Genomic DNA, 14140 nt, shown 5'->3' with positions numbered 1-14140 from the left:
TCGTCACCGAAGTCTAGCGACGAACAGATATCTCATCTTCTCGAAAGTTTCAAGGTAGTGTTTCACTAATTATATTTTGACAGTTCTTTATCCTGTACAATGCCTCAAAGGATAGGCCAGAACTTAAGTGTCAATAACACTCCATAAGACTATATTCGAAGAGCTTCACAATTTGATTCATACCAGCGATAACGCCCCCATGCTGCTGCTAACACAAAATTACCATATATCTGGCCGGAGATAACAAAAATGTTCCAGATGTCCGATTCCATAGATACAGATTTTAGGTGACCGCTCGTCAACCTCTTGTCTTACCAACCAGCATCAGTTATCATCAAAGCCCTGTATTCATATTGTATCTGCATATTCGGCCTCTCGCTCATCTTTACAAGTTTTGAAACTTATTTTCAGAATTTTTCAAACCAATTTCATAATTTTCTATTTCAAAATCAGAATTTTCCATTTCAAATTCAGAATTTTTTCAATTAATTTTGTTCCATTCTTTGTTTTAATGGAGCCTTTCTTTTACATGTGATGGGGAAGCACGGTCTTGGTGACCATAACGATGGGGATATCTGCAACTTCCACCGCCTAACCATTGGTGGCACATTTCGGGCACAAACTCTGCCATAAAGTCACTTGGGATGCGGTACGAGCAATCTGATCGAATGTTTCACGATCAGCAGTAGATTTGGGAGTGGTCTGCTGAATGTGCTAACAAGAGAGGCGTTGACATCGGCCTCGAAAAGGATTACCATCCGATGGTCGCTTAAGATTCCAAAAAGGGCACCCGTTTTGAGTGTGATAATTGAAGGTGTATCTGCGTGCTCCTTGCCGTCGCAGAGATCTTTCTTTTTCTTCAGCCTTTGTCCCGTTCACAAGCGGGGTCTGCTCGTCATGATCGGTTTCGCCATTTGGCTCTATCGAATGCCTGATCTGGGTGCAATCTCGCGTCGCAGAAATAATAGCTAAAATAATCCTGCAATGAATCAAAGAACATCTCGAAAACTTGATCAACAAAGAGCAGGCTGAATTCCGCTCCGGATCCTCCCGCATTAACCACATCAACACCCTACGGATTATTTTGCCACAGTGTGCGGAGCTGCGATGTTCGCTTCAATTGCTCTTCATTGATATGAGAAAGCTTTTGGTAGCATGAACAGTGAGTGCACCTGGAGTGCCTTGCCTAGGAGAGTCATTTCGGGGGACTAATAGCTGTTATCAGAACGACATATGATGGCGCAAAATGTCATGTGCTACATTGAGGTAAAATCTTACAGGATTTTGACGTCAAAACCGGAGTCTGCCAGGGTTGCATCCTGTCGCCAATACTATCTTTTATCTTGTTATCTGTGACGTTCTTCACGCTGCCCTGTTCGGTGGAATTCAACGGACGATGACAATTTTCCTCAAACACTCCGACTACGTTGATGACATCTGTTTGTTCTCTCACCGGATCATGGACCCTGGTCAAATACCTCTGGATTGGGAAACACCAACGAAACCAAGATTCTGAATTTGACGGGTCATCACACTCTCCTTATCTGCATTAATGGCCAGAGCATGGAAGGCGTCAATTAATTTGTATATCTAAAAAGAAGCGTGGTCTCTGCTGACGGTGGCACCGAACTGGATATTACCCAACACATAGCGCTATATCCGTGATTTGTATCGTTGAATTTTTTGGTTGGCGTGGTAAATAATCTGTCAATTTAAATACCTGGAATTAAGTGAGGATTAGTCCTGATTTTTCCTAAATTAGGTTTGAGAGCTTAGACGGTGCTGAAGATACTGGAAGTCTTGAGTCCGCATTCACTTGATGACGGAAAAAAATCACTTCGGCCTGGTCTAGATTTGAACTTGGGACCGATTTCACTTCAATATAATTCGTACGCATGTTATGTCTGCGATTATATATAAATGGAGCGATTACCACCTGTCACCATTTTCAGTCACGCTTGTCCCAGGGCAGAGATGAGGCAGTGTCTGATGAGTTGCCTCTGCCCTGGACGAAATCATCAGTCAAGATTTTTGCTTCTTCATGATCGGGTGTTCCAAAGATCTGTGTTCATCCTATTTTCCACCGGTAGTCTGGAGATTTCTAGATTTTCTAGGATGTCCAATGACCGCGTATGTCGGATTTGTTCGTCCTTTCTTCGATGCAGTCTGTGCTTCTCCGTTTGCATTGAAGAAAAGGCGAACAGCGAGCTAAACAAAATCGTCAGTATATGCCAAACACCATAGGCATATACGAGATGCTGCACATGGTAAGAGTCACGGTCACGGAGGGCGATCATTGAACATCCTACAAATTTAAGATTCGCTTTTGTTGCCTTGTCCAAAATCGAGAAATGCAGTCATCTAAACACCAAGATCAAGCTGAGATTGTTTTGTTCTAATGTTTTTTCGGTATTGCAACATGGGAGTAGCGTATGGAAAATGACCCCCCCCCCCCCCCTACAGTTACACAAAGGCTACAACCCTTCGTCAACACCTGTCTGCGATGTATAATCGGGGTACGCTGGCCTGATACTATTACGAAAGAACAACTTGCTCAGCGTACAGACCTGGTACCCGTATTCGCTGTGATCGGAAGGAGGAAGTGGCTAAGCCACAATTGCATTGCTGGCTGCGCCATGCAGTAGAATCCACTATCCTAAAAAATGGCAATGGGTGAGTCGGCCCAAAGGCACTTTGTGTAGAGGAGGCGTGCAGATATCTCACGAAATAGTACGCGACAGTACGTGCCTCAGACAACCTCGCATTCAATAATAGTTTCGTTTTCTTTCATCAAACGGAGCCTTGTGATTTTGAATCTGATCTCGTACTAATTTTTCTCCGCACTCAGTTTTTCCTAGCTTCGTTTCCATTCGGTTCAGTTTGTTTTCGGACCCAACCGAATGAAACACTTTCACGCATACACGGTTCCTATTCGGCAAACTGCACATTAAATCCAGTCACTATGAATTCAAAATGTAAACTGAATCGTACGTGGGATTGGTTTTTGTCTCATGCACACGAATTCGAACCGTATTGAAACCTAATATAATAAAACCTATTCATTTCGTGGGAACATTCGATTCTATACGGCTTCAATTAGGTACCGAATAGACATCGAGTTGAAACCGAAACACCGAAAATGAACCTAAAACGAGCTGAACCGAATGGAACCGTATATGTGTGGAAGGAACCTTACTCACCCTTTAGGTGTTAAGATTGCAAAGTTATTTGAAAAGAACAATGAAGTGATAATACCGTGAATGATACATTTTAAGATTATATTCTGCCATTTTTTACTATCATAATATTAACTAATCCTTTCATTATTTACTCATAACCGAAATCATCAAATCAATATGTACGCGTTGCATAATTGTTCTCTATCATAAAATGAACAAAATAAACAAAAAAGAAGCATCAGACAAACTAGAAAATAATCCTAGTCGCATTAAAAATTCTTTCTGCTCGTACTATGCAACTAACAAACATTGTAAATTGCTAAATCGTCTAAAACGTCTGGCCCAGCCCAGAATAATAAGGGTGAGAGCAACTTCAACATCTGGTAGACGGAAACATAAGGACTTTCGCTATGATACAGCCAGTAAGAGTTTAATTAAAAAGAAAGGTTTGAGAATTAGTAGTGTAAATAATTAATCACACTTTTCCCGCTTCACACTAACACAAAAACACATGCATAGTCGCACGATATATTGTAACGTATTGCATTCATTTGCGCCATTAATCTTCTAAGTTTTCGTTGCACAATTTAAATCTGTTGTATGATAGGCAAGACTACAGATACTCGGCACTTTCAGATATATTTTCCTTCTGCTACTAAATAAATAATTTTAATTTGGAAGAATCAACTGAAATGCACGTGATTTTAGCTTTTTCAACTGGAGTTTTGTTTGGACATAACATCACTAATACACGTTTGTGATAATTAAATTTCTCAACAAGTTTTCGTTCCCATCAATTCGATCACATACTCTAGTTCAGTTAAATTATCTTGAAATGAAACCTGTGTATCTTCTGATCACAAAGAATCAGAAATTTTTAGATACCTCCAATTTTTGTTAGCTTTCAAAATATTAATTCTGCCCAAATAAGCAAGCAAGCCACGTGATGCAACGACTTAATATGAAATCAGCGATAGAAAAGCTTTAATTAATGTTTATTTTAATCACACATAATTGGAAATTACATTACATCAACATTCTATCGAACCATACATTACATCATTACTCGGTGATGTTTAGTGATGTCTTATATGATATTACATCGGCACGGATATTACAAAGCATTGCTTATCACAAGAAGAATATCATCATCACTTCTATACTCGAGGTGGTGTGGTTGTAATGTTAAAAGGGGCGGTGGTGTTAAGCGGGTCATCCCGTGTGTCGGATCTGGGGAATTGATTTTTTTTTGGAATCAATTGTTTCTAGATATAGTGCAGAATATATGGGCAAAGTAATTTTTGGATATTCGGAGTTCGGAAAATTATTACTTACTTTACTTTTTTTCTTTAAGATGATCGCAGCGCCCTTTAGCGTGGCTGCAGAAAAACACTTTTTTTTGGAGGTGGGTGTATAAATTGCTCTGTATTTCAATAACGAATTAAGCGATCGGGGTGGAAAAGTTACTATGCACGCTCAAGATATTAATAAATCTATGGTGAAAAATTCGTATTTGTATCTTTCACCAAAAATTTCTAAAAAAAAGCGAAAAAAACGGCCTTCACACGGGATGACCCCCCTTAAGTGATGTTGTGATGCTTGGTAATGTTTGAATCGCAGCTGGTGATGATAATATGCCATTAGGCTTAAAACTTATATAGTTAAGGTGATATTACATACATTACTTGGGAAATTGCGATGTGAATTTATAACAGCCATTTCATGCGGTGTGTTGTTAGTACTCCGATCAGAAGGCGTTGTTTGGTCTTCCATTTCTGGAAGGGTCGGCTTGATAAGCTCAGCGGACATAACTTGGTTTTTCCGGTTTTGTAAATAAATAACGAGCGTGATCTGTCGATGGGGTTGATCATAGGTTGCGCATAACATTTCGATGTTTTTCCATAAACTCATCGTTCGATGTATGGTCTGCGGACAGCCGCCATGAAAATCGTATTGTCGTGTCGTGCAGTGCATCATCTCGGCTGTTGCTTGCCCCTCTTCTTTGGAACTGAAACGTAACTCGAGTAGAATATGGGGATATTCGTCGACACAGTTAGACACAGTGACATTTGCCAGTACTCGATCATTTCTTTTGAAGCAACGTGAAAAGTGAGTTTCCTGGAAGAGTTCGTTATGGTCCTAGCCCGCTCAATCTCCATCTTAATACCTTTGCTAGTAACAATACATCTGAAGTCCTTAGTTTAGCTTACTGGAGCGAGCACTCAGGCCAGTGTTAGGCCCACTGTATTATCCCCGTAAATCACCTATTCACTGGTTTCTCGCCCACGGCGTTTGCAGGCTTTAGCGAATCTGAGAACATTCTCCAGAGGCAGAGAGTGTGCAGATTCTTCATTGAAGAAAACCTAGCCAAGGTGTCTTCATCTGAGATCTGAGGAGGTCGGGCAGTTGCATAAAAAGTGCAGGGCCGTTGCTGTTTAGTGCTGATAATGAAGCCCGATTGTCGGAACAAATTCGAATGGTGGGGCCCCTCCATTTCTGTCGCAGACATTCTTATGCTGTCAATCAAATGGCATATATCTCTGCTTGGAGTATGGTCATCATTATTCTGAGGGGTCGGTCCAGTTCGCTGATCGGATTCCCCGAGAACACCCCTGTGCCCGATCTAGCCTCCATGACTGACATGTCGGTCAAGATTATTAAGTCTGTAATCTGAAAAGACTCATGGCCATCTGTCGACCATTCTTCTCTTTTGGTGATTACAATAGTGTGTGTTGTTTCAAAGACGAATCGCATCCCAGCTATCGGATGTTTGTCAAAGAATTTCCAGATAAACGAATGACCGTGTGATTAGCTCCAATGGTATCGAGTTTATATGCGTCATTGGCTGCTTTCCGTTTCATCTCCAAGCGAATAGGGGATTTAGGATCGCAGTCGGCGTAGTACTCATTTCTCCAGTAAAACTTAGGCAACCAAGCTTCTGGATCTGCGTTAGCAGCTTGCTGCTGTTAGCAAAGTTCAGTCTCGGCCATCAGACGATGCATGAACACATAAAAATGGGTTTCATTATGGATGTATACATCCAGTGTATCCGTTTTGGTGAAAGTTCCCCCTGCAATCTGCACGATTTCTGATATTGTTCCTGGATATGGTGCTTCCACGTTAACTTGGAGTCGAAATGTACTCCTAAATACTTGACTGTTTGTGGATTTCCGCCCCTGCTAAGGTGGGTAGCGTATAGCTGCCCCACTTGACGTTCCTAGTGCACATAACTACTCCAGTCTTCCTAGTCCATTGCGGAGGCACCAACTGTGAATTTCATGCAGAGTTGCATTCAAGCGGTTACATACTGTGTGTGGAAACTTGCCGGTAATTATTACGGCTAGGTTGCCCGCAAATGCTTGCGCGAAGACTTTTTCGTCCTCCAGGAGCCACAGCAGGGTATCCATTACCAAGAACCATAACAATGGAGAGAAAACCCCTCCCTGTGGGCAGCCCCTGTGACATCCTGTTTCAATAGACTTCTGGCCGGCCAATATGTGGATTTTTTTTCACTCTAGCATGTGAAGGATCCAACTTATTAGCAGTTCGATTCCATGCTGACTTGCCACTTCACAAATAGCCACGAATGAGGCGTAATTGAAGGCACGTTGACATTACATCCTGCTATTACCCCAGGCCTCTACTTTTGGAATATTGGATAGCTCTGATGAATGTTTGACTGGGAACGCCTTCTGCGTCATAGGGGACATGCAATCTGTATTTCTGAATTCGCTCTAAAAACCATTCCCGCATGCTACTTATGTTATACCTCGACATAGCAGGTCACGAAAGACGTCCCCGTAATACGATGTCTGTAAGGTGCTGTGTTCCGTGCATTTAATGTTTTCATATTGAACTGAAATAATCCAAAAGATTTTAGGATGCTTCTTACGGGACCAAGAATATTTGGTAGTACACTCGGTTACAGTTGAAACCAATTCGCATCCCTACTCAATAACCTTGGGTTTTTATTTGCCTGGGGAGATGACAAGATTTAGACATCGGAAATCGCCGCAGGGCCTCCACTCGTCGTTCTTTTTAGGTTCTGAGTACAGTGGAACGGCCTATTGACTCTGCGAAGAGCAGTCTCTAGCTTTTCTGGCATAAGACTCTGGGGCTTTCTTTAATGGGCTTTGCCATTAAAGTGGATATTATGTTTAATCATTTGGCCGAATTTTCAAATAGTTGTTTAAACCCGAGACGCCCAAAGAAATGATTCGAGGGAGTTGGGGCCCACACTCGACAATTGGGAGTCGACCAAGCATTTCAATTTGATGATGACTAGCAGCAAGTTATTTTGAAAGAAACGTCAGAAAAAACCTGCCTCTCATTCTAATTTTTGTTGGGAGAAAGATTAGCAGTAGAGGCAGGTCATAGGATAGGAGACATGCAGGAAAGGCTTAAAGATTAGAAGCTAGGGATCGGTGCTATGGATGGGTGGACTTTGAAAACTGGGACTGAAAATAATTACCGGTGTAGAAGACTACTCTTCTCTACGAGTCAAAGAGACGGCTTTGGGATTATAAGGACAAGAGGGAGGGAACAGGTGAGTACGGAGAAAATAACCATGTCCTCAATCAGCATGACCTGGGTGACAAAGAAGCTGGAGTGTGTCTCACATTTGATTACGAAATTAACAGCATGACGGGGACGGACAATTTCAATGGGAGGAGATCCATTCTTGTAGATATTAGAGCACTAGTAGGGGATCTTCCATTCTCTCAGACGGCGCCACCTTTCTATTTGAAACGGGGACCAGAAGATGAAGCTGAAAATGAGGAAATGTTTGGTAAGCTGCTTGCGACAGAACTATTTAATTTTGTGCACCTTTTCCGCACCGTATTTTAGAATAGGATACAGGGATTTGCATGTACGGTTTGCATAGGATGAAATATAGGATACGTGTGAAAGACGGAAGTTCATTGTCATCTTGTAAGATGGATTTTGAAAGAAGAATGGCATTGTCTCTCCTCATTTAGGTTGTCATCCTAATGTTGCCGCGGAACACAACTATTATATTTCACATTTTTTTGAAATTAAGCTCGTCGAAATATTAATTCACTCGAGCTTCGCGGGGGGAAATATTATCAAAGATGTGTAAAGGATCAGATCATCCGCACAGTATAGCATTTGGTTGAGATTAGGGTTAGGACTCTGTTTAGGAAGGTCAGCGGTGACGAGGGAAAACAGGGTGGTTGAAAGAACTGAGATGCTTCCTTGGATGTATATAGGGATGAGAGGCATTGTTAGATGTTGACTTGGGACGGCCCATCTAGGAAACTGGCTTACAGATGTGCCAATGTAAGTTGAGCATTGCCGGAAGCTTCAAACCGAATCTGTATTGTCAGACGAATTCGAAAGCTATGGTTGGACAAGAAACGCGTGCTTAACCGCATATTTTGGTCGGTTACAATTTCAGTTGTAGAGCTCGTTGATTATAGACTTGATGATCCGCTCGAAGATCTTGAAAGAGGATGATAGGCCTGTAGCTTTCGAGATTAAGAGGGTTTTTCTTTTCTGTGTGAGTGACAAAATGGTTGGTTGGGAAATTCTCCCGGTGATCTAGGTGATTGAGAAAGATGGGATCAATTATATTGGGTAAATTGATTCGCTCGCTTGCTTCGGTTTCGGACGGCTTGGAGGAAATAATCTGAGATAGGATTGGGGTTTGGTGTGTTGTTCTGTACAGGCGAAGGCAAGTTTTTCTGATTTCTCTGAAAGTATTAGAGTTTAGCACTATGTTGGAGAGACGTTTGTAGAAGTAGTCGATATACCAGGTTAAAATTCATTAGCGGATTGAGCTGTTGCTGATGTTTTCATTGAGATGATAGGACTACGGGGAGTATCTAGTCTCCGCCAGAGGATCTTTTTGTATTTGATATTGTCGAGAATATTATTGGTGGGAGAAATGAGGTTGCAGTAGTTGAGGGGGGTGACCTAAAATCGGTTCGTTTCATATTTTGCTGATTTACTTCAATGTATCGATGATGTCCGGTCGATGGAATCGTTAGATACCACGCTGTTGTATGAGAGGAGTAGATTAAGTCTGGACTTAAGAATCTGGTTAATGAGTTTCTAGTTGGCCTACTGGAAATTTGGAAATGAGGGTTGCTAGGACGATTGAACTTCCCCGGAAGTTTAATGTTGAAGATTACAAGGTCTTGGTCACTGTTTCCAGGAAGGGATAGGTATTAGGATGAGCATTAACAGTATTGTTACTGCTGATGGTAAAGTGGTCAAGATAGGAGTGATAGTAACCTCTGATGAAAGTGGTAAGAAATTGGATGGATGAGCGATGTTGAGAAAACGGTGGATCCTTCCCTTACTCTGGTTCTACCATGCATCGGACCAATATTGGTCCCTGAGGTTAAGGTTTCCCCCTATTATCAGGTACCAGGCTTTACCTGGCACTCGTGTCGAAAGCGCAGAAAGCGTAATGCATCTTCACAATCAGAGAAAACGACCAACAAACCATTACTTATCGCGCGAGCTCTCGCGGTTTTTATTTCATGGATCATTTTCCTAGCTCCACTTGAATGATGGTTGGTTTTCATATTATATCTATAGTCCCATCCCTCACCGACAATAGTGATCCGTTTTTAAGGTTTTGTTTGTAAAACAAAACCTTATTAAAATCGGTTCAATGTCTGTCTGTCTGTCCGTCTGTTTGTCTGTCTATCACAGGCACTTTTCTCAGAAACGGCTATACAGATTGACAAGAAATTTGGTGAGAAGGTGGGAGCTGCGGACCCCCAGACATGCAGTGAGTGACATCCTCCTACGTTGAGATTTAGGGGTGGTCCCCATACATGTAAAAGGGGGCTGTAAAATTTTGTTTAACCAAATATAGTTATGTGGGGTATCAAATGAAAGGTGTCGATTAGTACTTTTCGAAGCCGGTCTTAGTTTTGAGATTTGTTAAAAAGGCGGGGAGTGGGAGGGGTGCAAAGTGATGATTTCTTTAACGGACCCATTCCCAGAAACTTCCCAACCGAAAAATCTGAAAAAAATCATGAAGCTGCCTCTGCCCAGGCCTCAAAATACTCTCCATATCGATATCTGTTCAAATTAAATTAATAATACTATATTACCATATTTTTGGGAAAATTGAGTAAAACCCCCCTTAAGTTTATCTCAGAGTTACAAAAGTTGGTAGTAGTATAAAATATAATATGAAGCATATCATCTCCTAATCATACTATTAGTAACAAAGTCACAGTAGTTCAAAGTTGTCTTTACCGTGTAAATTTACAACCCGAACTACTAAATCTGACATGCTAAATGCATATTCTTAACGGGCGACGTACAAATGGGATAGTTCTACACTCAAATATACTCACACAAGAAGCAAACAAAACCTTTCATACCTGAAGCGACCAGTTTCCGGTTTCCCGATTTGTTTAAATGCTGGGTCATATCTTCAATCATAAAAGGTTAACTTTTGGACTAAACCGCAAAACAATTTCGGACCTTCGTCCTTTTCCAAGTTGACTTCAAATCTACGATCTGGCGTTCCTTTTTATGATTTCCCATTATGTTATAATTTTGCAGAAATTTAAGCATGCAATTAACCTAATGAGAAAGTTTTATGAACCTCTTATTCAAAGATAGAAAAGTAAGTGCAAAAAATAAACAGGAACCAGATCCTTTTACCATAAGCGTTTACATATGATACCATTCTCCTATATACGAATGCATGTGGGGATGGTGTTCCGTTCCTCGACTTATTTGCATGCTAGACTGCAAAATAGCTAATTAACGTTGACAATTTCAATTTTACAACTTATGAAACAATTTCTTTGATATATGCACGGCAATATGACCACAATACGAAGAGCGGCATAATAACGTCATGCCGGCGTAAATTGCCCTCGTTAAGTGACGCTATATGTACACGTAAACGAAGGAATTGCTACTATATTGTAGCCGAGTATTCATTTCAAAGTACTCGACGTTCATTTTTCTTCTATATGTGTATGTGTTATCCTTTGGTAAAGTCTACCATGTAAAATTTATTATACCGGCTTGGCCTCTTTGAAACAAAGTTTTGTCGCCATGGTTTCAACTTGTGCAACTCATATGGGATTATTATCAGAATAAAGAATAACTCGGCGAGTCGCTTGAAAATATAAAGGGATTGTAGTCCTGGAAAGGCTGATGCGAATAATGCTAATAGAAACAATAATCAATTATTTATGGAATGCAGCTCGGAATAAAAAACCAGAAAAGTTACAACATCCTATCTTCGGCCCCGAAAAAAAGGAAGTATACCAATTTATTTTTTTAACTTTGACTTAGTGGATTCTGTCGCTGTTGACACCACAATTTCATGTGGATACCAGTAAGTTAAGTCCACATGACATATAGACAAAAATTTAAAAAAAACTCAAAGATCTATTCGTAACTGTCCAAAAAATGACCATTAGACATTTAGCTGAAACTAGGAATCTGATGTGACAGCGCTCCAAAGATTTATTTTCAACGAATTACTGCACGTTGGGTGGGGTGAACTTTAAACGATGATCAAAAGGCGAGTTTATATTTTAAGGACAAATCTTAAGATACTTCCGGTTGACCAAGGTTGATACTTGGCTCAGCCAGTGGTTTCACTTTAATCCAGAAAACAATGGGCAATGGGTTTTTGCAACGACTATCATTGTCAATGCCGAATAAAATCATGTTTCAAGCTTTTCGGGAAAGATTTCGATATCCATTAAATGGGATGAACAAGGAATCGTCAGAGTTGATCATCTAGAAAATAGTACTAGTAAAAACCAACCCTTATTAAGCAAGTCAAATAATGTGAGTGCAAGAAGGTATCAGTAATCCCTACCCATGACTCCTATTTAAGTAATCAGGTCAATGACGCTCCTTCAACGTTATTATACATGAAGAGGAAGCATTTTCCACAAATTTTTCCCGCTGAAAATCTTATATTTTTTTACATTTCGCAAGGAAAACTCAGGTATCGATATCGCTGTGAAGGCAAGTTGGAAAATCTGGAAGCAGATCTACTGCTGGTACACTTAATTAATTTAATCAGGTGACGTGTCCCGATGCAGACACGAGAGTGCAGTTTTATCTACCTCTAGAACTGCGGCGTAAATTTTCAGGCTTCCATTGCCCTGGATTTTTGTGAAGATGTCCTTCGATAGAATATGAATATCTCATAATTAAAGTAAATTTCTGGAAAAGTCCTTATAAATTCGTACACTTTAAAGAGTGGAGTACATTTACGTTCGCGCTTTTAATTTCTTACAGTTGAATTTGCAACCGCGAGTTTGTATAAAATTTTGCGTGAAGATGATGTAATTTTTATGGCTGTATCCGTCGTACAGTATTCATTATATAAAGTGTAGTTAAATGATATCCTTTTTTTGCATGAAATTAAAGGCTCTGTTTATCAAACTTAAAATGATCCGTTTTGCTCGATAACTTGTTGCCATTTTGAAAATAATTGCTTTGCCGCTCTCCCATAGAAGCCCTCGTCCCTATTAACAAAAAACTGAAGTAGTCCATTTTCACAGGCGAATTTCCTATCAGGAAAATTGTTCCCTAAGGATGGAAACAAGTGGTATTTAATTACCAAGTCCGGACTTTAAATTCAATGCATAAAAACCTCTCAATTGAACATTTGGACAATTGTTTTCTTCAGAAGACCCAGTTGTCGATTTTGTTGGGAAAAGTGTGTGTCGATTTTGTTGGGATTCAGCAGCGATTCGCAGATAGAAATAAAGTTTTCTAGCATGCGCCACCGAGAGCTTCTTTTTCATTTTCGGAAATTGGCCTTCCAGAGGGCCGTGCATTTTTCGCGTAGAAATTACTGGGCCGGAATCGACGCAATCACAACTGTGCGCAATTAACTTTCACAGTGCCAGAACCATACACACTATGGCGTGGTTTTTCGCCTTCCACGAAGAAATTCTGGAAAATATAACTCATTTTCTCTTTGTTAGTGTCGGTTTTTGGTGACAAAACTGAATCAACTAATCACAAAACTGTGGCAAACGTCAAGAAAAGAGTCTCATGCTTCTATTATGTGAAAACGTTGGCGCTACAAACATTGCGGTATGATTGCCCATTTGACCGCGAGAATATACGAGGGCACTAAAAACTTCTCGTTCCTCCGATAATCTTCTGCTTTAGCCTTTGCCCCGTTCAGAAGCGGGGTCAGCTCACCTTGATCAGTTACGCCATTTTGTCCTGTCCAAGGCCTAATCTAAATGCAGCTGAGAGCCATTCAGATCCTCCTCCAGCGTATGAAGCCACGTTTGTTTCGGTCCACCTATTGGTCGTTTCTCATCGATGTTCGGACTAATCCTGGCAGGTGAGTTCTAGTCAGAGTGATTTACATGTTCATACAATCAAAGACGCCTCTTTCGCAATTTTCCCGTGATCGGTGCATCGATCGTCGACGGCCTCATTTCGGATGTGTATAGCACGCTACGTCCAACGCAACATCTTCGTCTCCATTATCGCGAGGCGCTGTTCATTGTCTTTTATATTCGGCCAGCACTTGGAACAATAGATTACGACAGGGACTTCTGCCCATACACTCCAATGAAGATACGCTTTGAAGTGGACATTAGTATCCCAAAATCTGGGAAACGTCTCCTGGTCCTCCGCTTATAAACCTTATCACCTTTGCACACAATCTCTTTCCTACTACCTCTCTCTTTGGCACGTTGAAATGCAAAAATCTCATCGACCCAACAGCTCTAAAGAGAAGCACGTTGTTAAAAGTGACCTATGACGTACCTGCACCCTTCGTTTGCAATACAACGTTCTCATTTCCACCTCGAAAACCTTCAAGGGAAAGCCCTTATGGATACGTGCCGCCGATAGTAATTGTCAACTGCTTCTTTAAAATAGAAAGGATTCCTATCACCTTTGTTAAATAACGACCGATAATACATTGAATAACTAATAATATTCGAGATTTATTTCGTCCTCCTTTTTGC

At 40.8% G+C, this 14140-nt stretch overlaps 1 protein-coding gene across 11 annotated transcripts in view; it reads left to right on the top strand.

Annotated features, from left to right (window-relative positions):
- The window catches only part of LOC119656708 (protein sidekick), a 475605-nt gene that overhangs the window by 411475 nt on the left and 49990 nt on the right, over window positions 1-14140 (top strand). For 6 of the 11 annotated variants that reach the window (XM_038063218.1, XM_038063225.1, XM_038063224.1 and 3 more), the window contains exon 6: window positions 3416-3625. The exons of 4 other annotated variants lie outside the window; for them this stretch is intronic. In XM_038063218.1, coding sequence (XP_037919146.1) covers window positions 3416-3625 — 210 coding nt within the window. The remainder of the gene's footprint in view (window positions 1-3415; window positions 3626-14140) is intronic. One more of the 11 variants, XM_038063222.1, reaches the window with a different exon arrangement.

Source organism: Hermetia illucens, chromosome 5 (assembly GCF_905115235.1).
Source record: "Hermetia illucens chromosome 5, iHerIll2.2.curated.20191125, whole genome shotgun sequence".
NCBI lineage: Eukaryota > Metazoa > Arthropoda > Insecta > Diptera > Stratiomyidae > Hermetia > Hermetia illucens.
Note: the sequence above shows the minus strand (reverse complement) of the source record. Positions and strands in the feature narration are given on the sequence as shown.